This window comes from Engystomops pustulosus, chromosome 1 (assembly GCF_040894005.1).
Source record: "Engystomops pustulosus chromosome 1, aEngPut4.maternal, whole genome shotgun sequence".
In the NCBI taxonomy this organism is placed as follows: Eukaryota; Metazoa; Chordata; class Amphibia; order Anura; family Leptodactylidae; genus Engystomops; species Engystomops pustulosus.
The window spans coordinates 18,362,287-18,388,284 of record NC_092411.1 but is presented as its reverse complement, the minus strand read 5'-3'; the positions used below and the strand labels follow the sequence as shown (position 1 = coordinate 18,388,284).

The window sequence follows — 25,998 nt, the reverse complement described above, 5'->3', positions numbered from 1 at the left end:
ACCTGGGACCCTCTGCACCATAGACAGGAGCTTAACTAACTGAGCTATAAGCCCAGTGATACAGAGCTGAGGATTTCTGGTAACTAAGAGATGTTATCTGCCATTTACACTGTGATATAGACTAATGCACTGATATATAGAGAGGGATCTTCTCAGAGATTATTTATGTTAATTATTGAAACTATTATTATTATTATAAATTTTATTATTTTTATTATTATGGAGACGATTATTAATAATAGTAAAAATAATAATAATAATCTCTATAATAATAATAATAATAGTCTCAATAATTACAATAATCTCTGAGAAGATCCCTCCCTATATACCAAAGCATTAAATCTGTGTCACAATGTAACAGTAGTCATAGTTCTTAGTTACCAAAATTCCACACCTAGATAATCACAGAGGTTATAGCTCAGTTGGTGGGGGGACTATGACATTATTGTACATGGACACTGCAGGTTCTGGGTTCAGATCCCATTGAGGATAATTTTTTTTTTTTTTTTATTGAGATGATTTTTATTATTATTATATGGCTAAAATTGGGGGCATGACCAGGGAGTGATTGGGGGTGTGGCTTAGGGGGATCGCCTTTTTGTCCCTCTTTCCCTTTCACAAATGTTGGGAGGTATGCATAGGGGAGACACACACTTACTGCCAGTATTGTCTGTATAGGGGAGGACATATTGGAGACACACACTTCCTTCCTGTATTGTCTGTATAGGGGGAGGACATATTGGAGACACACACTTCCTTCCTGTATTGTCTGTATAGAGGGAGGACATATTGGAGATGCACACTTCCTTCCTGTACTGTCTGTATAGGGGGAGGACATATTGGAGACACACTTCCTTCCTGTACTGTCTGTATAGGGGGAGGACATATTGGAGACACACACTTCCTTCCTGTATTGTTTGTTTAGGGGACACACACTTCCTTCCATCTAAAAACACAAAAAGTGGGACTTGTCCTACTGATGACCAGAGTGACAGCGTGAGTGTGCCCCCTTTTATATGACTGCTGGATACGGTGAGTACTGAGGTCGTCTATCACTGGCCGGGTCATCGCTATTCTATGCTGCCGCCATCTTATCACCAAACTTTCTTAGAAGCAGAAGTGACAATCAGAGGACGACTCAAGGACACATATGACTGAGTAGACGCGAGACTTGAGGATACAAGTTTCTAGCGGTTTATTACACGTCTGCAGAGTGACCCGGACCCCCCCCCCATATGAAGATTTGTTCTTCCCTCTGTAACATTAAAACCACATTGTTCGCGCCGCTTCCATCTCATCGTTACAGCAGATTCTCCCTCAAAGGGACAAGATAATGGATATTGAGAAGACAAAAAGGACAAATGTAATAATATAAAACCCCCCAATAGACCCCGGAATCCCCCCTCCCGCTTCCCTGAGGAGCACAAGACAGAACTTCAGAGGTTTCCTTTGTATTTTGGCTCGTGGCTGATCCCGTCATGGCGGCAGCGCTCAGAACTCTTCCTCCGCAGTCTTGGATCGGGAGTCTTTGAGCTGGACGAGTCTGGCGATGGTCTCCTCCACCGTGCGCTCGCCGTGCACCTTGTTATCTCGTGTGCGGATGTTTACCGTCCCGCTGGCCTTTTCCTTCTCTCCGATCACTGCAACGTAATAGAGTGTAGTATTAGCGCCCCCTAGAGGTCACTCTGTGCCTTATATTGTCATTCACTACTGCACTATTTCCACCATGCTGGGAGTTGTAGTCCACTGCTGACCCCCAAACTATCAAGTGATCTTTTTTATGAAGTTGGGTGTTGCCGCCCCCATGTGGCCAGTCCATGCTAGTGCACAAGTCATCCACATTGCTTTACTACTGGTCATCCTAACTATCCACTACAACTCTCAGCATGGCCTGACAAACAGCAGGTGGAGTAGTTAGTAACACCAGCATGACCACAGGTTTTAGTAGTGAGGAAATTAATGCATTGCGCCCACTAAAGGCCAACGTCTGACAGTACAGTTATTAACTTCATTACAAACCACAACTATGGGACTTTCCATACTGTTAATTTTACAGTTTCAGCCAGACCACGTCCCAGAAATCTTGATGGTAGTCTTGGCATGCTGGGAGTAGTGGTCCGCACCGGCTCAACTTCCTAGGAATATTTGTGTCCATAGTATTTATATATTCCCTGGTCTGGAGGCGGCATGTGGCTGATCAGGATTAGGGTCCTCATAGCCTCAGGTAAGAGGTCCTCCTCACTGCTGGCATCACCAATAGCCTACATGTCTATATCCACTAGGGTGTCCTGGCCAATCAGAGCCAAGGGCCTCAATTTGCTAAGGGCGTCAATTTTCCTGATTGGCTGTTCAACCGCTAATCTGAAATTATATCCGGTTCTCACTGCCAAACCCGAACCCCTGAACGTGAACGTGGGGGTTCACTCATTTCTAACAACCACCGAATGTTCATCCCCTGCAGAGGATTCGCCATGCACCTACCGAGAATGAAGTTGTACTGGGCGAGTTGGGCGTTCCTGATCTTCTTATTGAGGGTAGATCCGTGATCTAGATCCACGTCGGCCATGAATCCGGCATGGTGGAACTGCTCCCGCACCTGCAACGTACAGACACCGGGAAGGATTATCCATAGAAATCACTGATCCAGTGCTGCCCCCTACTGGTCACAGCAAATATCCACTGCCCAACATCCAATAACATTCCTTTTTCCTTCAGTAATTTCCATTGAGATCCTCCTATACACCATCTGACCCCGGGTACAGTTTGTACTTACCTTTTGGGCATATTCATCACACGTCGGCCCCACTGGCACCACCATCACCTGCTGCGGAGAGATCCAGAGAGGCCTGGGGGGGGAAGAAGACACAGGGACAATGTGTGGGGTGTATTTCCTTCTAAATATTCTTGCTGCTGCAGCATCAATTTCACATCTTTAACCCCTTCAGTTTTGGATTCAAGAGCCTGAAGAGCCTGTTTCACGTAACAAGTTTTACATGGTTCCATTCTGGACATGATGTGACTTATATTCTTCATAGTTCATTATAGTTCTCTGTGTGAAGACCTAGCTGCTGTAACTTACTACTCCCCCTCCCTTCTCCAGAGACTTCCATGTCTCCTAATTCCTCCTAATTCCTCTTGTTGCTAGCAAGACTGAATTCAGCAGAGATTTCAGAGGGAAATTAGATTAGGAGGGAGGATGATAAGATCCAATATAGGAGAAGATGGAACCACTGCCCTCTGATATATACAGTAGATATATTGGCTATATGTGATATATATGTGGTCGTCCCTCCCTGGTCAGACACTAATGAACTATCCCAGGTCCTAGACAGACCCTCCGATAGTGATTGAGCTTCAGTGTATGAGACGAACACCTACAGACTGAACACACTTACCATTTGCCTCCGTAGTTCTCCGTCAGAATGGCGATCATGCGCTCCACAGACCCCAGTATAGCGCGGTGAATGATGACCGGTCGCTTCTTGTCGTCACCATCCGGACTGTGGGGCGGTAAAAACAAAGCACAGTGGGTCATGTGAGGACACGAGAAGGATATGGACTTAGCTGTCGTGTCATATATACTGCCCCCTACTGACCTGACAAAGGTGAGGTTGAATCTGATGGGGAGCTGGAAGTCCAGCTGGATGGTGGCGCACTGGTGGTAGCGGCCGATGGCGTCTTTAATCTGGATGTCGATCTGGAATACAAAACACAAGGCGAATCAGATTTGTGCATTACTGCAGCGGTGGAGGTATGATGGGGGTTGTAGTTGGGGGAGGTATTACATTATAGTCCCCCCACTACAAGAAAAGATGTCAGGTCACAGGGAAGTGAACGTTACAGAGAATCTTATTCTATAGAAATGTCAGACAAGACGAGGCAAGATAATGAAGGATACAGAATAATAAATCCTGTTTTCCATGCGCCGCACATTGTGACATTTTGTCCTGAGCGGATTCAGATGTGTAAATAATCGGCATCCCGGAACCTTTCATGTCACAGTAAAAAGTGTTATTCTCCAAGGACAAGCAATAAGCCGAGACAATGCAGACCGGGAACAGATTCACTGCAACTATAGAAAATTACCAAAAGACATCGGGGGGACGGGGTGGGGGCTAAATAAGCCATGTCTGCCCCTAGAGCCGCAGGTATGGGCTACAACAGGGCACCTTGTCAAGCAGCTAGAAAATGGGTGGACTAGCCAGAAGGAAATCTATCATCACAATCCATCCTGATAAACCAGGGACATTACTCCTAGATCCAGGCACCGGGACTGTGGTATCTTCTTATATTTGTTATCCATGGCCTTCATCCTTCTAAAATCAACTTTTTAATTTATGCTAATGAGTCGGAAGGGCTCTGGTTTAGTTACTAGTGCCCCTTCGTGCTGTAGCTTCATAGGCTGTTACACTTCCCCCTCACACTGCGTAAAATGACAAAAGGCAGAGGGAGGGGAAAAGTGCTGAGGGAGCAGAAGGCAGGGTGAGACAATGTACCAGCCTATGAATCTGCAGCACAGAGGGGATCTGGTAACACCCACGCCTTATCAATCTTTAAGTTGGTATCTTTAATTTGAGTAGGCAGGAGAGCATGGATAACAAATATAAGAAGATACTGCAGTCCCGGTGCCTGGATCTGGTTTATCAGGATGGATTTTGATGGTAGAACACCGTATATGCTGCAGTGAGATCATTGATGCCTGTGAGGACGAAGCTGCTGATGGGTTGTAGGTGCCTCTATAATTTTGGGCAGGATTGTCCCGTGTTCTCTCTTCTTCACTAAGCAGCTGATTTCTATCACTAGTCAGACTTGTAAGTTCTGCAAGCAAAGTGTGCCCCCTGCTGGTGTTTTCGAGTAACTACATCTGACCTGTTCAGCACGAAACCTGGACATATTGGCGGCCAAAATGACGCACCTTACAAATAGCCAAGGCTATGATTGTCCAGGGGGCATCATGGCTAATTACTTGGGGCATCAATTTGCCACCAATAAGTCCAGGTCACATGGTCAAACCCGAACACTGAGTTTGCTCATCTCGAGCCGTAACCCTTGCAGTAAAGTTCTGCCACAGGCTTCTATATTTTAAGTATATTCATTTTTTTTTCTCTGTGTGAGTATAGACTTTCTATTAGTTCACGTATCTGCTTGAAATACTGAACCGCCATCTCCAGCCGGACCCTCTTAGGCACAGGGGCCGATCATATTACAGGCAATCCCCCACTTCTATAGCTGCACTAAAGGGTTACGGGGGCAACAACTGGGATTAAAGTTACATTTCTGTAATAGAAACTCCAACTCATAAAAAATAAAACATTTTTACTGGGTGAAAACACCAACCTTGGGTCCATAGAAAGCACCGTCACCAGGATTCAACACCCATGGCTCCCCAAATTCATTGAGACTGTTTTCTAGTTGCTGCAAGACAAAGAGTCAAAACACCAAATTAGAAAATCTATGTAGAGACTCAATAGAGGGCGCTACAATATAGTCGGCGCACACACACACAGAGCCCACAGTCGGCGCGCGCGCACACACACACAGAGCCCACAGTCGGCGCGCGCACACACACACACAGAGCCCACAGTCGGCGCGCGCACACACACACAGAGCCCACAGTCGGCGCGCGCACACACACACAGAGCCCACAGTCGGCGCGCACACACACAGAGCCCACAGTCGGCGCGCACACACACACAGAGCCCACAGTCGGCGCGCACACACACACAGAGCCCACAGTCGGCGCGCACACACACACAGAGCCCACAGTCGGCGCGCACACACACACAGAGCCCACAGTCGGCGCGCACACACACACAGAGCCCACAGTCGGCGCGCACACACACACAGAGCCCACAGTCGGCGCGCACACACACACAGAGCCCACAGTCGGCGCGCACACACACACAGAGCCCACAGTCGGCGCGCACACACACACAGAGCCCACAGTCGGCGCGCACAGAGCCTATGGAGCCTATAGTCCACATACAGAGCCTGTAGTCCATATACAGAGATATCCCATGACAGACACTAAGTGACCGCATCTTCTCACCTTCTCCGCCTGATTCCAAACTTCAATGTCGCCCAGAAATTTTTCGGGTCTGGTGGAGAGGTTCAGTTTGAAGGTAAAACCAAAGACGTTGTAGACGGCGCGCAGGAAATCCAGGCAGCTCTTAATCTCCTCTTCAATCTGCAATAATCCCAAGGCTCGTTATAACGAGGTCTCATTAAACATGGTCATAAATCTGCATATTTTATCCCATCACCAGCACAGTGTCTATGACACTCCCAGCAGATGAATGGCGCAGTGATGTATATAGACAGTGGCGTTACAATAATCGGCTCCTGGGGTTACGTGAAGCCTTGGCCTTACCAAGAGGCTGTAACAAATTTTGCAGACCGTCTTTTCCAGTAGCACAACCTGCAGCAATGAGGGGCCTACCTGCTCCATGGCGCAGAATATGTGGGCGTCATCCTGTTGGAAGCGTCGCACTCGTGTCAGTCCCGTGAGGGCGCCAGACAGCTCATTGCGGTGAAGCACTCCAAAATCAGCCATCCGCAGGGGCAGCTCCCTCCAGGAACGCGGGCGGTGATCAAACATCAAGCTGCACAGAAGATTTACAGTGAGAACATGTGAGCTTAAAAGGAAAAATACCACGAAAATCCATCCTGATAAACCAGGGACATTACTCATAGATCCAGGCAGCGGGACTGTGGTATCTTCTTATATCTGTTATCCATGGCCTCCTTCCTTCTAAAAGCAAGATTATGTAAATGAGTCAGAAGGGCTCTTGGGGAGGTGTGGGTTACCAAAGTCCCTCTGTGCTGTAGCTTCACAGGCCATTACACTGCCTCAGCCTCCCCCCTCTGCTCCCACAGCACTTCCCTCCCTCCCTCTGTGCTGATGCCATGAGATTACAGCAGGCAGAGGGAGGGGGGAAGTGTTGAGGGAGCAGAAGGGGAAGGCAAGACAGTTTAACAGCCTGTGCATATGCAGCATGAAGGAGCTCTGTAAACACCGTTCATTAGTATAATTTTAAAAGTTGATGTTAGAAGGAAGGAGGCCATGGATTACCAATATAAGAGGATTACAGTCAAGGTGCCTGGATCTATGACTAAGTGTCCTTGGTTTACCATGATGGATTTTGACACTTGATTTTCTTTGAATGTAAATGCTCATGATCAGGCATCAAAATCTGTGACAAACTCCATGGCCATTTAAGTGCAAGCGTCACCTCCGTCAGACGAAGTGAAGCTCACCAATAATAATTGATTGTGGCCTCTACAGCAAATTTAAAGTGGTTTTCCTACCAAACAAGTTGAAGCAAAACAAAAATGCAAAAAACGAATCTTGGGGACCAACAAGAGGCCAACAAAGGTACCTCGGACCCCAGTCAGACCCGCCGTTTTTGTGATCTGTTGGGGTTTCATCACGGAAACCCACACCGATCACAAAGTTAAGTCCTAACTTGTTTGGTGGGATAACCCCTTTAAGGCCTTTGTGTGAGATCTGAAACATCTAAGGCACTACATATTTCAGGTTGCAGTCCCCGCTCAGAGGACAGGGTGGTCCCTGTGTATATGACGGGTGGTGCCTCCTACCAGTGTCCCGGGCAGTTCATAGGTTTCAGAGCGAACGTCTCCTTCTCCACTTCAAAGGAGAACATGTTCTCGCTGTAGTGCTGCCAGTGCCCGGACGTCTGCCATAGTTTGCTGTTGTACACGTTGGGGGTGACCACCTCCTGGAAGCCGCGCTGCCTGTACTCTTGCTGAAGGGACAAGACAAGGACGATATCAGCGATCATGTCCCAACCACAAGACCTTCCCTGTAACACCCGATTCTACCCTATTAACCTACTTAGTGCCCTCCGGTCAGGTATGAAATGTCTGCTTCAAAAACATATGACAAAAATGAGAGAGGAGTCATATTTTACCAGAGACGAGTCAGGTGTGGAGGCTGCAGGCAGAGTTTCACTTCAGATGCCCCCATCTGCAGTTCTATAGGACCTAGAAACTGGCTGCTGGTGTCATGTTTAAGATAAGAATCTCATATTTCAGATCAGTTTTGTAGTCCTGCGAGCTGCAGAACTGCAGCTACATGTAGTTAAATACTTACACAGGAAGTGGATCTTTATCTGCAGCTCACATTTCCAGTGTCTGCCTGTATGATCAGTTCTGTAGCTCACAGAACCACAGTCCTGATGTGATCTGGAAGATGAGATTCCGATCTTTAATAAGACAGCAGCATCATGTTTCTTGGTACTATAAAATTTAAGTGACTCTCCCTCTGCAGCCTCTAGACTTCATTTTCTCCACTCATCTCAGGTAAAATATGACTCTTCTCAACCCATTTTCATGTGAGAGGAGTCAAGTTTAGTGGTTATAAGAGATTGTGTCACTTCAGAAGCCTCTATCTTCTGTTCTATAGCACCTAGGGACATGCTGCTTGTGTCCTGTTAACGATAAGGATGTCATCTTTCAGATCACATCAGGATCAGGGCTTTGTGAGCTACACAGCTGAAGATATAGGAAGCTACAATCATAGTTGGGAATGAAAGCTTCCTGCCCACATTAAACTGCCTGTATGTCCAGTTCTGTAGCTCACAGAACCATGAGCGTGGGATCATAAGATCAGATTCTTATCTTTAATATGACACAAAAAGCATTGTTCTAGGTGCTATAGATCAGAAGATACTCCTCCTGCAACCACTAAACTCTTGACTCTTCTCATGTGAAAATGGGATGAGAAGAGTCATATTTGCCCGACTTTGGGGGATATTTATATGTTATAGGTAAACGGGTGACAGATCACATAAAAGAGGGAATTCTAAAAAGGACATTTCATCCCCAAACCTGAGGGACTGGTAGTTTAGTTGTTGTACCTCCTGTTGACAGGTTCCCTTTAATTCACCAGTATCAGCTGAGCTGCAGTTCCCTCACATGGCCACTATACAGTGGATGGAGCTTTCTGCTTCTAGCCCAGTCATCCATGTAGGTTCTGATCACAGGTGAACGCTGCGGTTTGCAGTCTGTTGGACCTCTACCAATAGAGTCTGGGTCATCAGTACCAAACATGGATGTAGGACCAGACAACCCCTTTAATGGTATGCTGACCCCTTTCCAATAACAGGAGAATCTGCAGAATCTCTCAATCCACAGAAGGTCCTTACCCTGATGAAGCCGATCAGCTGGTTATAGATGTAGGCTCCTTTAGGCAGGAAAAAGCAGCTTCCGGGACTCAGTTCATGGAAGAAGAACAGTTCTTGGTCCTGTGTTAGAGAAGACACAGAAGTTATATGCACAATAGATGTTATACTTATATATTCAGGATATCAGAATCCACATCTTGGAATATCCCATTCATTTCTCAATTCACGTTCAAATCAGTCAGGGTTCAATTTTAAAGATAAAGAGACATTGAATCCCCCTACCTGCTGCCACCACTAGGGGGAGCTCACTGCATACAGAGTGTTGCTATATGCAGGAAGCTCCTGGTTCTGCAGTCTGTCTATACAGAGGATGCAAAGACAATTTGACACATGTGTGAATGACATGTAATAAGTATGAGTGCACATCTTCCTTCTCCTACATCTGTATCTAGAAGAAAGCGCCTTCATGTACTCTGCCCCCATAACCCCGTGTGGGAAGAACAGCAGGTGATAAGCCAGACCATCACATCTTATATATTAGCCCTCACCCTTCCAATCTTCCTGTGGTCTCGATTCTTGGCTTCTTCTTGAAATTTCTCCCATTCTTTCAGCATTTTTGGATCAGGAAAAGAAATTCCATATATTCTCTGTAAGGTTTCCATATCGGCTTTCCCTTCCCAGTAGGTGGAGGAGTTCTAGAGAGATCAGCAGATTTCATATTACATACGTATGTGCCAGCAATAGACGGCTCATTGCCTGGCGAACCACAAGGCCCAGCCAGTGCAGAGCACAAAGTACGATCTCCAGCTGAATATACTGATAACCAAAGCCCCATGTCATCAGCGCAGGTTCTGTGGCTGGAAATGGTGCAGGACCAACAGTGACATCATGGTCACCTGACACTGAGTGCACAGGTCCTGCAACTAGGAAGCTTTATACAGTGATGTACGAGACAGAGGAGGAGAGAAGGAGAGCAATTCTTACACTTTCTTCTCTCCAAATCCTGAATTCCACTGTGAATATCTTTCAGCACTTTCCAGCAATATATTACGAATTGTGGCACTAAGAAACACAGTTGTGGTGCCATTTGAAAGAGGATTATCCCCCCCCCCCATTGTTTCTAGACACTCATATAGCTAATGTTACAGTCAGGAATAGGAGCTGTATATTATAATTACACTCCTAATTGTAACTTTAACAGTGGATTTCTCTGTGACACAATCCTTGTGCAAAATTATAATAAATGGGAGACTCTTTAAAATTATACCAGAAGTTTCTAGGTGCCACTGTACACAAGATACAGCCATGGTCTGATACATTAGTGTACTGCAACTTGTGGACCTAAAGCCTCTCCTGTGTGTAGTAAAGATCTTTATGTATCCACAATGAGGCGTTAAAATCAAAATCCATCCTGATAAACCAGGGACATTACTCACAGATCCAGGCACCGGGACTGTGGTATCTTCTTATATTTTTCTATCCACGACCTCCTTCCTTCTAAAATCTACTTTTACTATTATGATAATGAGCTAAAAGGGCTCTGGGGGTTTTGCCAGAGCCCCTCCATGTTGTAGCTTCACAGGTTGTTACACTGTTTCCTTCTACTCCCTGACCATCAGCATTCTCCCCCCCCCCCTCTGCCTGCTGTAATCTCAGACAGTGGGATGGCGGAAGTGCACTTGCACAGTGTTACCGCATGTGAAGCCACAGCATGGAGAGGCTCAGAGTACTTAGGACTCATTAGCATAATTTTGAAAGATGATTTTAGGAGGAAGGAGGCTATGTATAATAAATATAAGTAGACAGCTATGAGTAAGTGTCCATTGTATATCATGATGGATTTTGATTTCCTTGAACATAGGCAAGGTCTACCCCCTATATGGGAGGTACATACAAGGTACACAGTTTTACCTTGTGAATCTTCAAAGCTTTAATCTTGCCAGTATGTCTGACATGGGGTCCTCTGCAAAGATCGATTAGGGGGCCACATCTAAAGATAAAAAAAAAATAATAATAATTTAATTGTTCAGAGTGTTATAAGTACATAATACAGGTACAGGTGTTGTGTATTACTCTTACCTGTACACCGTGGTGGTCGGAGTGTCCACCTTTTCGTTCAGGATTCTGCACTTAAACTTGTTGTACTGAAAAAAATGAAACCAATGAAGAGGTTAACAAAAATGTAACAAATGAAGGAACTTGCAACCTACAAGATCAACACACTCTTCTTCTGCTGCCGCCGTCATCTCTTTAGATACAATATGAGGTGTAGCATTATATTGGATTCAGATTTCCTAATAGACATTGCCAACATTTACAGTGTGATGCTCCGTCCCTCGTAATCTCCGGTCACTGCCTCCTACAATATCAACACCCTCCTCCTCCTCTGTTGCCGTCATTATCTCAGGTTAGTTGTTATATATATTTTCTGTAACTTTATTTTATATTAGCCACCCATTATTATTCAGCCAATGTATTATTGTAGTCTTCTCCGTTCTTCATAGTCAGAGGTCACTGCCTCCCACAAGATCGATACACTCCTCTTCCGCTGCTGCCATCATTTGAATTGGCCCTTAAAATGCAATGATGTAAAAAGTGTCGCTCTATTTTGAATAAGCTTTTTCTTAATGCATGAAATATCATGTGTTTTTTCTGAGTGCTACTCTATAACTCATAGTCACAGGTCCCTGCCTGCCACAAGATCAATACACTCTTCTTCTGCTGTCAACATTGGAGTGAATAAGAGGTATTAAGTGTAGCCGTATTGTGGTCATGCAATTTCCTAGCAGATGTGAATTATACAAATGTATCCCAGTGTGCCGCTCTGTTCTATATAGTCAAAGGCGCTTGCCTGCTACAAAATCAATGCACTCCTCTTCCGCTGCTGTCATCATTGCGCTTAGTAAAATGGAACTAACCAAAAGCGTTGCTTTATTTTGGATACAGAATTTCTTAATCAATGTGAATTAGCAAATGTATTCAATTGAGCTCCTCCTTTTCTTATCACAGGCCCTTCCTCCTACAAAATCAATATACTCCTCTTCCCCTGTCATCATCATGTGATGGAATAAAGGGCATGCAGCATAAAGTTTAGCTATATTTGGGTAAGCAGTTTCCTGATAGATGTGAATCATCATCTGTATTGTCTTGTTCTGCTCCATAAATATGTGCCACATGGTCACAGGTTCTTGCCTCCTACAAAATCAATATCCTCCTCTTCTGCTGCTGTCACTAATAGGACTAAATAAAAGGGATCTTATGAAAAGTGTAGCTTTATTTTGGATATACAATTCCTAATAGACGTGAATGATCAAATATAAAACTAATTGCTCCTCTGCGTGTCATGATCACAGGTCCTTCCTCCTACAAAATCAATATACTCCTCTTCCGCTGCTGTCATCATTGGATTGAATAAAGGGCAGGAACATATAGTTGAGCTACAGTTGGGTATAGTGTTTCCTAGTAGATATGAATCATCATATCTATTACCTTGTTGTGCTCCATATACCTGTGCCACACAGTCACAGGTCCTTGCCTCCTAGAAAATCAATGCACTCCTCTTCCGCTGCCGTCACCAATGGGCTCCATAAAATGGAACTATCCAAAAGGTATAACTTTTCTTTTTTGATATTCAATTCCCTAATAGATGTGAATGATCACATGTATGAATGTGTGTCCCTTAGGATCACAGGTCATTGCCTACTCCAAAAATCAGCACACCACTCTCCTGCTGCGGTCATCTTAAGACCAAATCAAAATCTAATGAAAAGAGTAGATTTTTTTTATTAATAGGATCCTTACTAATAGATGTGAGTGATAATATGTATTACTGTGTGTGCGTCTCCCTTCCTTATACAGGTAGTCCTCGACTTACGACGTTGATCCGTTCTTGCGCGGCGTCGCAAACCGAATTTTGACGTATGTCGGATCATACGTTCATTGTATCATACTTAGCCTATCCTACCCTACATAATTATCAATAAAACATAGGTACAGTAAAATATTGTGCAGTATAGTACGTTTAATAATGAAATACTGTACTGTGCTGTAACAGTAATAAACAGTGTACTGTACTGTAATAAACAATGTAACAATTCCAAAGAGAGAACAGGCTTACTTATTGGGAGGAAGCTACAGAAGGTGCTGGAGATACTGGGGCAGCTGAGTCAAGAGGGGCAGCTGAGGTAGAGGGTACAGGATCTGTTGCAGGATTTGTTGCAGGCAGGATCTTGAAGTACTGCTGCAGGTTAGTTTGGAAGGAGACCATCTTCTTCTCCTGCAAGATCTCCTTGTAACAGCTAAGGGAATCCATGACTCCTCTGGCAACCCTAGTGTACCTTTCCATGTTGGGATCCTCAGCCTCAAACCTTGACAACCCTTCCTGTATCAGGGCAAAACCTGCTGCCAAGCCCTGCCTTGTAAATCTCTTAGGTTCTGGGGTTGGTTTGTCTTCCTCTTCCTCTATTATCTGCTTCTCCAGTTGAATAAGGTCCTCAGCAGATAACTCCTCTCCATGAGATGCCAATAGCTCTGTGACATCATCCTCCTCCACCTCCAGATTCATTGTCTTACTCATATCAACAACGTTCTTTATGACGCTAGTCACTGACTCTTGGACCTCTGTGACATCATTGACAAACTGGTGACACAGTTTTTTCCACACGCCATTCATACTGGTCTGCTTAACCTCATCCCAGGAATCAGCAATGTTATTCACAGCATCAAGGATGTTGTATGTTTTCCAAAAGTCCTTGAGAGTCAAGTTCTTATCCTTTTCAGTTGCTGCTAAAGCATTACCAATGACCCTTTGTAGGTAGTAGGCCTTGAATGTAGCAATGACTCCTTGGTCCATAGGCTGTATTAGGGCAGTGGTATTAGGTGGAAGGTAAACCACCTTGACATTAGGGTTAAAGTCATCCAGATGGGCAGGGTGTCCAGGGGCATTGTCCAGAATTAGCAACACCTTAAAGGGGATATCCTTGGAGGTACAATACCGCTTCACGTCTGGCACAAAATGGTTGGTGAACCAGTCATCAAACACTGCAAGTGTCACCCATGCCTTCCTATTAGACTTCCAGATGACTGGTAGATGACCTTTTGAAATACCCTTGAGCGCCCTTGGATTCTCAGCCTGATATACCAGCATGGGCTTCAGTTTGTAGTCGCCAGCAGCATTGCCCCCAAGAAGCAAAGTCAGTCTTTCCTTGCCGACTTTATGACCTGGTGCTGTCTTCTCCTCCTTGGCAATGTACGTACGGTTAGGCAAACGTTTCCAGAACAAGCCTGTCTCATCCACGTTGAATACTTGTTGAGCACAGTAACCACCCTCCTCAATTATCTTAGCCAATTCTTTAGGAAACTCAGTTGCTGCTTTCTCATCAGCACTAGCAGCTTCACCTTGCACTTTGATGTTATGGAAATTGGCACGATCCTTAAACCTCATAAACCAACCCCTACTCGCCACAAATTCTTCACTTTGACTTCCTTCCCCCTTTTCTCTTTTCAAAGCCTCAAACAGTCGCCTAGCCTTCTCCTGAATAACCATAAAACTCACAGGGATACGGCGTTGATTTTGGTCTTCCAACCAAAGCACCAATAATCTTTCCATCTCAATAATAAGCCCACTACGCTGCTTTGTTATCACTGTTGCTTTCATAGGAGCAGATCCTTTCACATGTTCAAGGATACGATCTTTATCCTTGATAATCGTAGCAACAGTAGAACGACTAAGTCCTAATGACCTGCCAATTTCTGTTGCTGTTTCCCCCTTCTCTGATTGCCTTATGATACCTACTTTCACCTCCATGGTGATGGCCTTCCTTTTCTTTGATACACTATCAGATGAGTCTACCTTTCGTTTGGGAGCCATAATGAAGGGTGTTATGCCGTGCAGGAGACTCGTTTTTCTCATGTACAGTAACCGGGTACAGTGTGCAGTACTCTATGACTTCCGGCGCACGTACGGTTCGACTTACGACGCAAAACCGCGTAAGTCGGAATGAGACGTATAAAGCGTTGTAACCACGAAACGACGTAACCCGAGACCGTCGTAACCCGAGGACTACCTGTAGTCAGAGGTCACTGCCTCCGACAAAATCAATACACTCCTCTTCTGCTGCGGTCATAATTAGACTAAATTAAAAAATTGTTCTGAAATGTGTAAATTTTGATTATGCAATTTCCTAAGAGATGTGAGTGGTAAAAATGTATTACTATGTGCTTCTCCATTCCTTATGGTCAGAGGTTCTCGCCCCCTACAAAGTCAATACACTCCTCTTCCGCTGCCGTCATCATTGGAATAAATAAAGGGCAGAAAATGTCACGTGTTGTGCATTTTTTTTTTTTTTTTTAATCTATTACTTAAAGTGAATGAACAATTGTATTACTTTGTGCTACTTCATTTCTCAGACACTGGTCATTGCTTTCCACAAAATCAATGCACGCCTCTTCTGCTGCTGTCATCATCCAACTGGATCTAGAACACGTGACTTAATTTTGATAACGCAATTTGCTAACAGATCTAAAGAGGTTTCCAAGGATTTACGGTGTCAAGACTCACAGCACTCGGCTGATCACAGCGCCATACCATTGTAGTGGCCGTACCTGGTACTGCAGCTGCCCACAATTCAGTATCATTCATATGAATAGGATCACGTAGGAATACCAGACATAGCCCAGGCAAAAATAAAGAGCTGCATCCGCTGTGATGAGTGGATGATTATTAAACCATATAATACATGCTCCAAAGGGCGTTAGAGACGCTGAGATTTCTTGTTCGCTCCATGTTACATCCTATTAGATCCTCTATATATTATTCTTCGCATGATGGGAGTTGTAATTCTCACTCTTATGAATCCAATCTTTTTTGCCACTAATAAGAAAATATACTGGATAATCTGGGACGTGCAGTTTTGCTCCAATGTTTATACTCCGTGTTAAGAACCTGGACATGCTTGGAGTTATAGTTCCCCATGAGATTCTCCCAAGAAATATTTCGGGTTATTCCTCAACAACAATCTGGACATGCTGAGACTTGTAGTCCCTATACCCCACCCCACAGGTATTGTGTAATACCATCCTGGCCATGCTGGGACTTATAGTCCTCTACTCCAGCTCTCTAAATTGCCCTCAATATTCCTAAATAGCATTCTGGGCATGCTGTGACTTGTAGTCCTCTTCTCCAGCTTTCTAAATTGCCCGCCCAATAACCTAGAATATTAGAATAGACCCGGCAGAAAACTCGATAGTTAAACCTGGAAAATTCCATCCATGTAAAATGTAGGGGAATCAGGAGGTGACTGCACGGATTGGGGGTTCTACCTTGAACATTTCCAGCAGAGTCTCTTTGGACACTTCCAGCCTCTCGAATGGTTGTTTCTCCTTCATGATCTTCTTGCAGAGGTTCTCCAGGCCGGTGAAGTCGTTGCTGGAGACACCCCTGGGACAGACAGGAGGAAAGAAACGGACAAGGCTTTAGCATGTGCCCAACTTATGCTCCCACACACAGGATGCAGCAGAGGGGAACTACTTGATGGTTATGTCACTATACTATATTATGCAAAAGGAGACACAGAGGCTCCACCATAAAGTACACACAACAGAGGGGATGTACTTGATGGTTGCAGTCCCCCTGTGTTATGTCACTATACTATATTATGCAAGAGGAGACATAGAGGCTGCACCATTAAATATACACAACAGAGGGGATATACTTGATGGTTGCAGTCCCCCTGTGTTATGTCACTATACTATATTATGCAAGAGGAGACACAGAGGCTCCACCATAAAGTACACACAACAGAGGGGATCTACTTGATGGTTGCAGTCCCCCTGTGTTATGTCACTATACTATATTATGCAAGAGGAGACATAGAGGCTGCACCATTAAATATACACAACAGAGGGGATATACTTGATGGTTGCAGTCCCCCTGTGTTATGTCACTATACTATATTATGCAAGAGGAGACACAGAGGCTCCACCATAAAGTACACACAACAGAGCGGATGTACTTGATGGTTGCAGTCCCCCTGTGTTATGTCACTATACTATATTATGCTTCAGCAGCAAGAGGAGAAATAGTTGCTGCACCGTCAAGTAGACACAACAGAGGCAATGTACTTGATGGTTGTGCGCTAACAGCATTATGTCGCTATATTTTTCGGAGGGGGTTTGTTGGGTGCAGGGTCCCAGCAGCGACAGGAGAAGTAACAGTTCAATCATCAAGTAGACACAACAGAAGGGATCTACTTGATGGTTGCACGTCCCCAGAGTTACAACAGCTTTTTTTTCTTGCTTTTTACTTGCGGAGGTGAAGTTTTATAAGTGACATTTTGGGGTATTATTGCAGTGTATAATGACTAAGGAGACGCTCACCCTTCTTCAAGGAACATGTCATAATAAAAGCCGTTCTCTATAGGAGGACCATAGCACAGGCATCCGCCATACACCCGCTCCATGGCTTCACCCATAATGTGCGCGCTGGAGTGCCAGTACACCTGTCACCGGGAGAGAGAAGGACGTCACAAATTACACCAAATGCATCGACTGTGGGGGTAACGTCATACTGTACCACACACGGTCCATAGATTCAGTAATTCTAGGCACTTACCGCCTGAGCTTCTTCATCATCAAATTTCAGCAATGCAAGTGTACAGTCTCCCTCCAGGGGGCGATCAAGATCCCAAACCACATTATTCACTTTTGCAATCACCGTATTGTCCGCCAACCCCTGACTGCAAGAGACGGAAAGTATTCAGGGTGATCGTCATCAGGAGGGACCTCCCTGAGAGTAGGACGAGCTATGTACAGGTTATATACTCTGAATGGAGACAATTGTATCCAGTCTAGACAGTGCTCTGTGAGCTAAACAGCCTGGACTGATGCATTGTAACAAACCAACTGATGGTTTGAGCTCACAGAGCATTGCCTAGACTGGATACAATTGTCTCCATTCAGAGGCAGTGACCCTGTACATAGCTAGTCCTGCCCTCAGCTGAGAAGTGGAGACGATTGTATCCAGTCATGACAATGCTCTGTGAGCTAAACAGCCTGGACTCCAACTGTTTGTAATAAACCAGCAGAGAGATCTGTGCAACTGCTGCGAATGTGTTTAGCTCACAGAGCATTGTCTAGACTGGATATAATGGTCTCCACTTCACAGCTGAGAGCAGGACTAGGTATAGGTATGTACAGGGTCACTGCCTCTGATTGGATAGAATGGTTTTCAATCTAGACAATGCTCTGTGAGCTAAACACATCAGCATCTAAACATAAAGTCTACTGAAACACAGAGGGGCTTCCAGAAGTTCAAAGCGATTACCCAAAACTACTTAAAGGGACATTCCTGCAGCCCTACAACATGACGTCCTGCCCAATATCTCCACCTCACCTGATCCCTGCGGCTACTTGGTACGGGGTGGTCTTCCAGGACTCGGCGTCCACCTGCTTCCCATCCGGCAGGGTCACCTTGATGGCTTTGCTTTCCTTTGCGGCTCTCTCTGCCTGTAGGGCTTCGTGCTCAGCCTTCAGCTTGTTGTAGATCTCCAGCCTCTGGTTGATGTATTCAGGCCATGGATTGAGCTGAATATAAAGAATATATAACATGCCATATTACAGCGCCACCTACAGATCACTTATGTCTCCCCATAGGGAGAACCGCTGACACATTTACTCTGGAAAATCCCTTTCACCATCTTCACTCCGCTGACTCAGATAAGGTCACCTTATAACCTTATAAGGCCAAGAAAAAAAAAATTGCCTAATAGTCATGTGACTTCCCCATATTGTGAGGAACTGAGGCTGAAGAGCAGAGCCCTGTCCTGTGCACCCCCAGGGGGTTTCTGACGCTCACAGTTATCAGGGTGGAGACCCCCTAGACTGAACGCAGCTTGTCCTCAGAAGTCCCTGCACCCCCTCCCCCACTGACTGCATCACACGGCAGATGTCATCATACGGTTTTACCTTTTCCATCTTTAGGGTTAGAGAAAGGGTTAAATTGTAATGGAGCAGTACACCAGGCAGGGGAGGTTGTTATAGTGATCCATATACTGCGGGCAGTGAGATTATCAGGATTATACCCGCCTCCAGCCTGGCAGCTGCATCACACAGGGTACAGTCCATGCCAATGTTTACCAGGGAGTGCAGACTGCCCTACTCTACCAGCAGATGGACAGGTACAGCTACTACAACCCCCAGCGGGCAGCTAGTACAGCCAGGGTGTAGGGTATGAAATGACCTTTCCCCCTTTTATGTGAAATCTCACCCATTTACCTCTAAAAAATATTCCCAAGTTGGGCAAATATGACTCTTCTGTTTTCACAAGAGATGAGTCAAGTTTCGTGGTTGCAGGGGGAGTCCCACTTCAGGTGCCTCTATCTTCTGATCTTTAGCACCTAGTTACATGCTTTTTGTGTCAGAGTAAATATAGGGATCTTTTCTTTCAGATTACATCAGGTGGATCTGTGAGCTACAAAACCAGAGATACAGACAGCCAAAGACATTGTTGGAAATGTAAGCTGCAGAGACAGATCCAGTTCCTGCCTGTTTTAACTGTTCCAGTTCTGTAGCTCCCAGAAGCTTGATGGGAAAGATGAGATTCTTATCTTTTATATGACACATAATGCAAGTTTCTAGGTGCTATAGAACAGAAGATAGGGGCACCTTATTTGACAATCCCCCTGCAAACATTAAACTTAACTCGTCTCATCCTCGAGAAAGGGTCAAGGACCCCCCGAAACGTGGCAGGTGTGAGTACACAACAGTCTTTTCCATGAAGCTAAAAATGTTTGGAGTGGATTTATATACAGAAAGACTTTTCAGGTTTGTACAGCATCTACTTTTGGAATGTGTTCACATGTACAAGATTCGAGGTACGGGAAGGACCTCTATATCCTATTGTATTTGCTTCGTCCCTAAGAATACCAAGCACAGCCACTATACGATGTGTGGCGCTATGTGTGGCGAGCGGTGAAGGGATCTTAGCACTGATCTGAACACGGCAGCGGAAGACATATCACAGGAAGTTAATAAGGTTGAGTGGTAATACCACCTACTGCCTGCAGACAGGAGTGGCGCTCTGTTCAGAAATAAGCAGCCCTTTTCCTCCACTCCTGGTCAACCCCTTTAACAGTGACTTCTATCACTAAGATGGTGGACTGCCAGAAATTCTTACCTCGGGTCGCGCTGCTTCTCCAGATCCTTCCTTGCTCTTCTTTTTCCCTCCCTCTTTCTGTTTGCCGCCTTCTGAATTTGACTGAAAAAAAAAATATATATAAAAAGTAAAACATATATACATATATATATATATATATATATATATACAGCTCCCACAAAGAGTTCAGGTCCGAAAATGTACTTTGTTTTTCAGTTGGTGATAGGACCGGCAAATCCAGGGGACACAAAGAAAATTTGGGAATTCAGCTCCCTCTTTCTCCTGATCCCTAGGGAAGAGATAAGTTAGTTTGGTGGGAGCTGTCCTTGCTGAAATGCTCTCGCCGGGTGATCTAAGCATCATGTTCCCCCTCTTCTCTCTGTCCTGACTGCAGCCTCAGCCTCCCCCCTGTCCTCCCCGTGTCCTGGCCGCAGCCTCCCCCCTGTCCTGGCCGCAGCCTCCCCCCTGTCCTGGCCGCAGCCTCCCCCCTGTCCTCCCCGTGTCCTGGCCGTGTCCTGGCCGCAGCCTCCCCCCTGTCCTGGCCGCAGCCTCCCCCGTGTCCTGGCCGCAGCCTCCCCCCTGTCCTCCCCCGTGTCCTGGCCGCAGCCTCCCCCGTGTCCTGGCCGCAGCCTCCCCCCTGTCCTCCCCGTGTCCTGGCCGCAGCCTCCCCCCTGTCCTGGCCGCAGCCTCCCCCGTGTCCTGGCCGCAGCCTCCCCCTGTCCTCCCCCGTGTCCTGGCCGCAGCCTCCCCCGTGTCCTGGCCGCAGCCTCCCCCCTGTCCTCCCCCGTGTCCTGGCCGCAGCCTCCCCCCTGTCCTCCCCCGTGTCCTGGCCGCAGCCTCCCCCCTGTCCTCCCCCGTGTCCTGGCCGCAGCCTCCCCCCTGTCCTCCCCCGTGTCCTGGCCGCAGCCTCCCCCCTGTCCTCCCCCGTGTCCTGGCCGCAGCCTCCCCCCTGTCCTCCCCCGTGTCCTGGCCGCAGCCTCCCCCCTGTCCTCCCCCGTGTCCTGGCCGCAGCCTCCCCCCTGTCCTCCCCCGTGTCCTGGCCGCAGCCTCCCCCCTGTCCTCCCCCGTGTCCTGGCCGCAGCCTCCCCCCTGTCCTCCCCCGTGTCCTGGCCGCAGCCTCCCCCCTGTCCTCCCCCGTGTCCTGGCCGCAGCCTCCCCCCTGTCCTCCCCCGTGTCCTGGCCGCAGCCTCCCCCCTGTCCTCCCCCGTGTCCTGGCCGCAGCCTCCCCCCTGTCCTCCCCCGTGTCCTGGCCGCAGCTTCCCCCCTGCCCTCCCCCGTGTCCTGGCCGCAGCCTCCCCCCTGTCCTCCCCCGTGTCCTGGCCGCAGCCTCCCCCCTGTCCTGGCCGCAGCCTCCCCCCTGTCCTCCCCCGTGTCCTGGCCGCAGCCTCCCCCCTGTCCTGGCCGCAGCCTCCCCCCTGTCCTGGCCGCAGCCTCCCCCCTGTCCTGGCCGCAGCCTCCCCCCTGTCCTCCCCCGTGTCCTGGCCGCAGCCTCCCCCCTGTCCTCCCCCGTGTCCTGGCCGCAGCCTCCCCCCTGTCCTCCCCCGTGTCCTGGCCGCAGCCTCCCCCTGTCCTCCTTGTGTCCTGGCCGGAGCCTCCCCCTGTCCTCCCCGTGTCCTGGCTGCAGCCGCAGCCTCCCCCCTGTCTTCCCTGTGTCCTGGCTGCAGCCTCCCCCTGTCCTCCCCGTGTCCTGGCTGCAGCCGCAGCCTCCCCCCTGTCTTCCCTGTGTCCTGGCTGCAGCCTCAGCCTCCCCCCTGTCCTCCCCGTGTCCTGGCTGCAGCCTCCCCCTGTCCTCCCCGTGTCCTGGCCGCAGCCTCCCCCTGTCCTCCTTGTGTCCTGGCCGCAGCCTCCCCCTGTCCTCCCCGTGTCCTGGCTGCAGCCTCCCCCTACCTTGGCACCTTAGCCTCTTTGCCCAATAAACAGGAGTAAAATTATCTCCATTTATTTTTATCACTCCTATTTTGGCACGGGGTCAGCTTCTCTTGGATCTTATCACAAGCAAATGGAAAAAAAAAAGGAAAGTAAATAATAACCATTATGACATGGAAAACACATCAAGACTGCAAACAGTGACACAGGACAAACCAACACGGAACAGGAGGTGTGTGACCGCAGCTACGGGTATGAGAGGCAGCGGGGGTGGGGAACACGAGGAGCCGGTCTTCAAATCAACTAGACTTTGTGTGTCACTTCCTCGCTAGTAACAAGATCTCTGCTTTCTGTCAGTAAATAGTGATATCTGGGTAAAGTTAAAGGGGTTGTCCACTTTCCACAAATAACTAATTTTGTTTGCGTAATGAATAGTTATGCAATTTTCTAATATACTTTCTGTATTACTTCCTCACTGTTTTCTAGATCTCTGCTTGCTGTCCATCTGTATGAAGCTTCAGTGTTTGCTTCCTGGTTTTTATCCACAGGAAATAAACAATGAAGCTTTCTAGAAAAGAACAGCAAGCAGAGGTCTAGAAAACAGTCAGGAATTGATACAGAAAGTGTAGGGGAAAATTGTATAACTATTAGTTACACAAAAATGATCAATTATTTAATGAAAGTGGACGACCCCTTTAAAGGCGGGTGTCCTATCTGAAAGCACATGGATCTGGGTCCCCCACTGATAAGAAGTATGGGGGTCCTGTTCACCCACCTGTATAGAGCGTCAGGTTGAGCTCACACCATGCCACATTGTGTACGGGCAATGGAATGTTTCTAGTAGTCATCAAATCTGTGGGGGTCCCAGTAAATCCGGGAGATCAACGCCCCTGTCCTAGTGATCAGAGGGGGTGCCAGCCCAAATATTCAGCAAGTCATTCCCTGGCCTTGAGGTAAACCCAACAATTGATCAGTTGAAGGTGTCAGATCCCCCCACACTAATCACAATAGGCCAGTAGTAGCAAAATGCTTAGGGTGGGGCCCGGCAATGTAACCCTACCTACAGCTGACATGGTGTATGTGTCATATGGGTGGGGACACCACAGCTGATGCAAGTCACTGACATCCTGACTGTCCTATACACATGTGACCGGCCCCGGCTGCCCCAATCAGCTGTGTGACATCAGGCCCCAATGGAAACAGCGCCCCCTCATTGCCATAGTCCATGCGCGGTACTACAGCCTATGCTTATTCATGAGAATACAGCAATACCAGACACTGCCTATTGCAGGAAAGAAGAAGCTGTGGTTATAACAAAACATTAGGTGCAATTCTATTAACCCCTTCCCAACACCCACCTGATGCACCCAGGATTGCAGTAAACTCCGATCCTGGGCCCTGTAACCCCTTAGATGCCACTTTCAATAGTGATTGTGGCACCTGAGGGGTTAAAGCAAAGTTAATTTAGTGGTTTTGGCCCTTTAAATGGACCCCGCAAACTTTTGACCTCACTCATGACCCTAACATTGGGTGCCAAGGTGTCGTCTTGTTAACCGGGCACCTAGTGACAGCTCCCAGGGTGTCGGTGATGACACAATTTGTTATTGCTGTACCTGTAATGGCTGGGCGAGGATTAATAACTAGTGAGTGTAACCGTAAGGTGAAATATAGACAAAAAGACCCCTAAAAATGGTGGGATTTGATTATTTTATGGTAAAACCATGAGTATTCTTGCTAAAAAACATGTTGTGCTACGAATAAGGCAACAGAAATCTATAAAAGTAACGACTTTAGTAAGAAGGAAAGTGAAAATGAAAGGCAGAGGGGGGGGGGTGTTAAAGGGGCACTCCAGCAGAAACACCCCAGTCTCGGATGTCCCCCTAATGTGTCAGAATAAACGATATTATCCTCTATGAAGCGGAAATCCATCTAATTGGGGAACAAAAATAAAAAAAAAAAGTGGAAAATAACCCCCTCCCTCATCCATAGACTACCTCCACGACCCCCATAGAAGGCATGGAACACGTGACCACCCCTAGTCTCACTATCCAGGGCACATCGTCCCCCCATCACCTTATTAATCTGCAGATTTTCCATCTTGGCCGCCACGTTCTCCGTCATCTCTGTCACTGCCCGGTAAGTACACAGCAGCTGATGCAACCGGCAACCCGACACGACAACCTAACACGACAGAACAGGGATTAGCCAACCAGAGTCGAGTTTAGGCCTAGCCCCGCCCACAAACACAGGGGCATGTCCGGAGAGGCCCAATCAGGAAGTAGGAATTCTAAGGTTGGTTGCATCGAAAGTGGAACTCATGGCAGAGTCCGGGTTTCCACACACTTTCGGCTTCTAGTGCTGACGGCATGCGGACGTCTCCGGTCATGTGACCAGCGGGGCGGTCATTGTACAGCGCGACGGACACTAGAGGGCGCGATATAATCATAGCAGAGGTATCTCCATGCATAACAATACTGATCCTCCACTCACTATTCTGCTGCTGGTGCAGTCACTGTGTACATACATGACATTACTTATCCTGTACTGATCCTGAGTTACATCCTGTATTATACTCCAGAGCTGCACTCACTATTCTGCTGCTGGTGCAGTCACTGTGTACATACATGACATTACTTATCCTGTACTGATCCTGAGTTACATCCTGTATTATACCCCAGAGCTGCACTCACTATTCTGCTGCTGGTGCAGTCACTGTGTACATACATGACATTACTTATCCTGTACTGACCCCGAGTTACATCCTGTATTATACTCCAGAGCTGCACTCACTATTCTGCACCCTTCACGTGCAGAGTAAAACATTGGGGCAGATTTACTTACCCGGTCCATTCGCGATCCAGCGGCACGTTCTCTGGAGTTCACTGAGCCGGGCTGAGTGAAGGTAAGTGCAAGCTCCACGACAGATTTTTTGTTTTAAATGCGGGGGTTTTCCCGAATCCGTCGGGTTTTCGTTTGGCCACGCCTCCCGATTTCCGTCGCGTGCATGCCAGTGCCGAAGCGCCACAATCCAATCGCGTGCGCCAAAATCCCGGGGCAATTCAGGGGAAATCGGCGCAAATCGGAAATATATTCGGGTAACTTTTATTTCATAATTTAAAAGACTTTGTGTTGGTGTAGAAGTAATTAAAATGAATTTAAAGAAAATTCTTCAACTATTAGGGAAAGTTCTGGGGATATTCCTCCCCTACATGCAAATATAGACCCCTGTTATTGATTTTGCACGAAATCCCAAGGGTTAAGGGATTAATAAGAGGGTTTGATTATGTTCTTTATTTTTTAATTCTTACAGTCTTAACTTAACTATTGTTTTAATCAGGCTATTGCACACTTGTGTCGGTGATATCTCCTTATTTTGTTTGGAGATTGATTAGATCTGTAACATGTCCTTAGTGAAACAATGTTGCATCACAGTAGGCCAAATGTATCCACTCCAACTGAAACACACCAGGATGTTTATCTAGTTGCCCTGGCGATGTTGCTTCTTTTATCGGGGATATATCGACAGCAATGTGTTGTTTTTTAGAACCTTGTGCAGAAGGTGCCTGTGAGATAAATTATAGTAGTCACTAATGATCGCTGTACCTGCCGCGGGATTGTATTTGTATTTGTCCCGCTAGTATGAGTCCATGCGGTCTTTTTCAGTTGTATGCTGCGGGACTCTCATGCATAGTCCGCGAGTCGGCAGAACAGTGCGGCACCACCCTACCTCTCTGTCCTCTCACCTCTTCAATCCTCCAGTAATCTAAGATTCATTTCTTCCTCAAGAAACTTCTCCCGAGCTGCACCTAATCTCTGGATGGCACTACCTTGATC

The 25,998-nt window shown here is 46.8% G+C and overlaps 1 protein-coding gene across 2 annotated transcripts in view; it reads right to left on the bottom strand.

Moving 5' to 3' along the window:
- Window positions 1–1,245: 1,245 nt before the first annotated feature.
- Window positions 1,246–25,998, bottom strand: part of TARS1 (threonyl-tRNA synthetase 1) — a 45,530-nt gene continuing 20,777 nt past the window's right edge. Inside the window, exons 2-20 of one of the 2 annotated variants that reach the window (XM_072134425.1) lie at window positions 24,238–24,345; window positions 20,320–20,400; window positions 18,538–18,728; window positions 17,758–17,881; window positions 17,523–17,644; window positions 16,467–16,584; window positions 11,226–11,290; window positions 11,058–11,136; window positions 9,695–9,841; window positions 9,168–9,266; window positions 7,600–7,766; window positions 6,440–6,602; window positions 6,050–6,187; window positions 5,338–5,415; window positions 3,597–3,697; window positions 3,396–3,500; window positions 2,774–2,846; window positions 2,482–2,596; window positions 1,246–1,640 (exon numbers count right to left, since the gene is read on the bottom strand). In XM_072134425.1, the coding sequence (XP_071990526.1) occupies window positions 1,492–1,640; window positions 2,482–2,596; window positions 2,774–2,846; window positions 3,396–3,500; window positions 3,597–3,697; window positions 5,338–5,415; window positions 6,050–6,187; window positions 6,440–6,602; window positions 7,600–7,766; window positions 9,168–9,266; window positions 9,695–9,841; window positions 11,058–11,136; window positions 11,226–11,290; window positions 16,467–16,584; window positions 17,523–17,644; window positions 17,758–17,881; window positions 18,538–18,728; window positions 20,320–20,400; window positions 24,238–24,285 (2,163 nt within the window). In that variant the 5' untranslated portion in view covers window positions 24,286–24,345 and the 3' untranslated portion in view covers window positions 1,246–1,491. Of the gene's footprint in view, window positions 1,641–2,481; window positions 2,597–2,773; window positions 2,847–3,395; window positions 3,501–3,596; window positions 3,698–5,337; window positions 5,416–6,049; window positions 6,188–6,439; window positions 6,603–7,599; window positions 7,767–9,167; window positions 9,267–9,694; window positions 9,842–11,057; window positions 11,137–11,225; window positions 11,291–16,466; window positions 16,585–17,522; window positions 17,645–17,757; window positions 17,882–18,537; window positions 18,729–20,319; window positions 20,401–24,237; window positions 24,455–25,998 lie in introns of those variants that run through there. The other variant, XM_072134416.1, reaches the window with a different exon arrangement.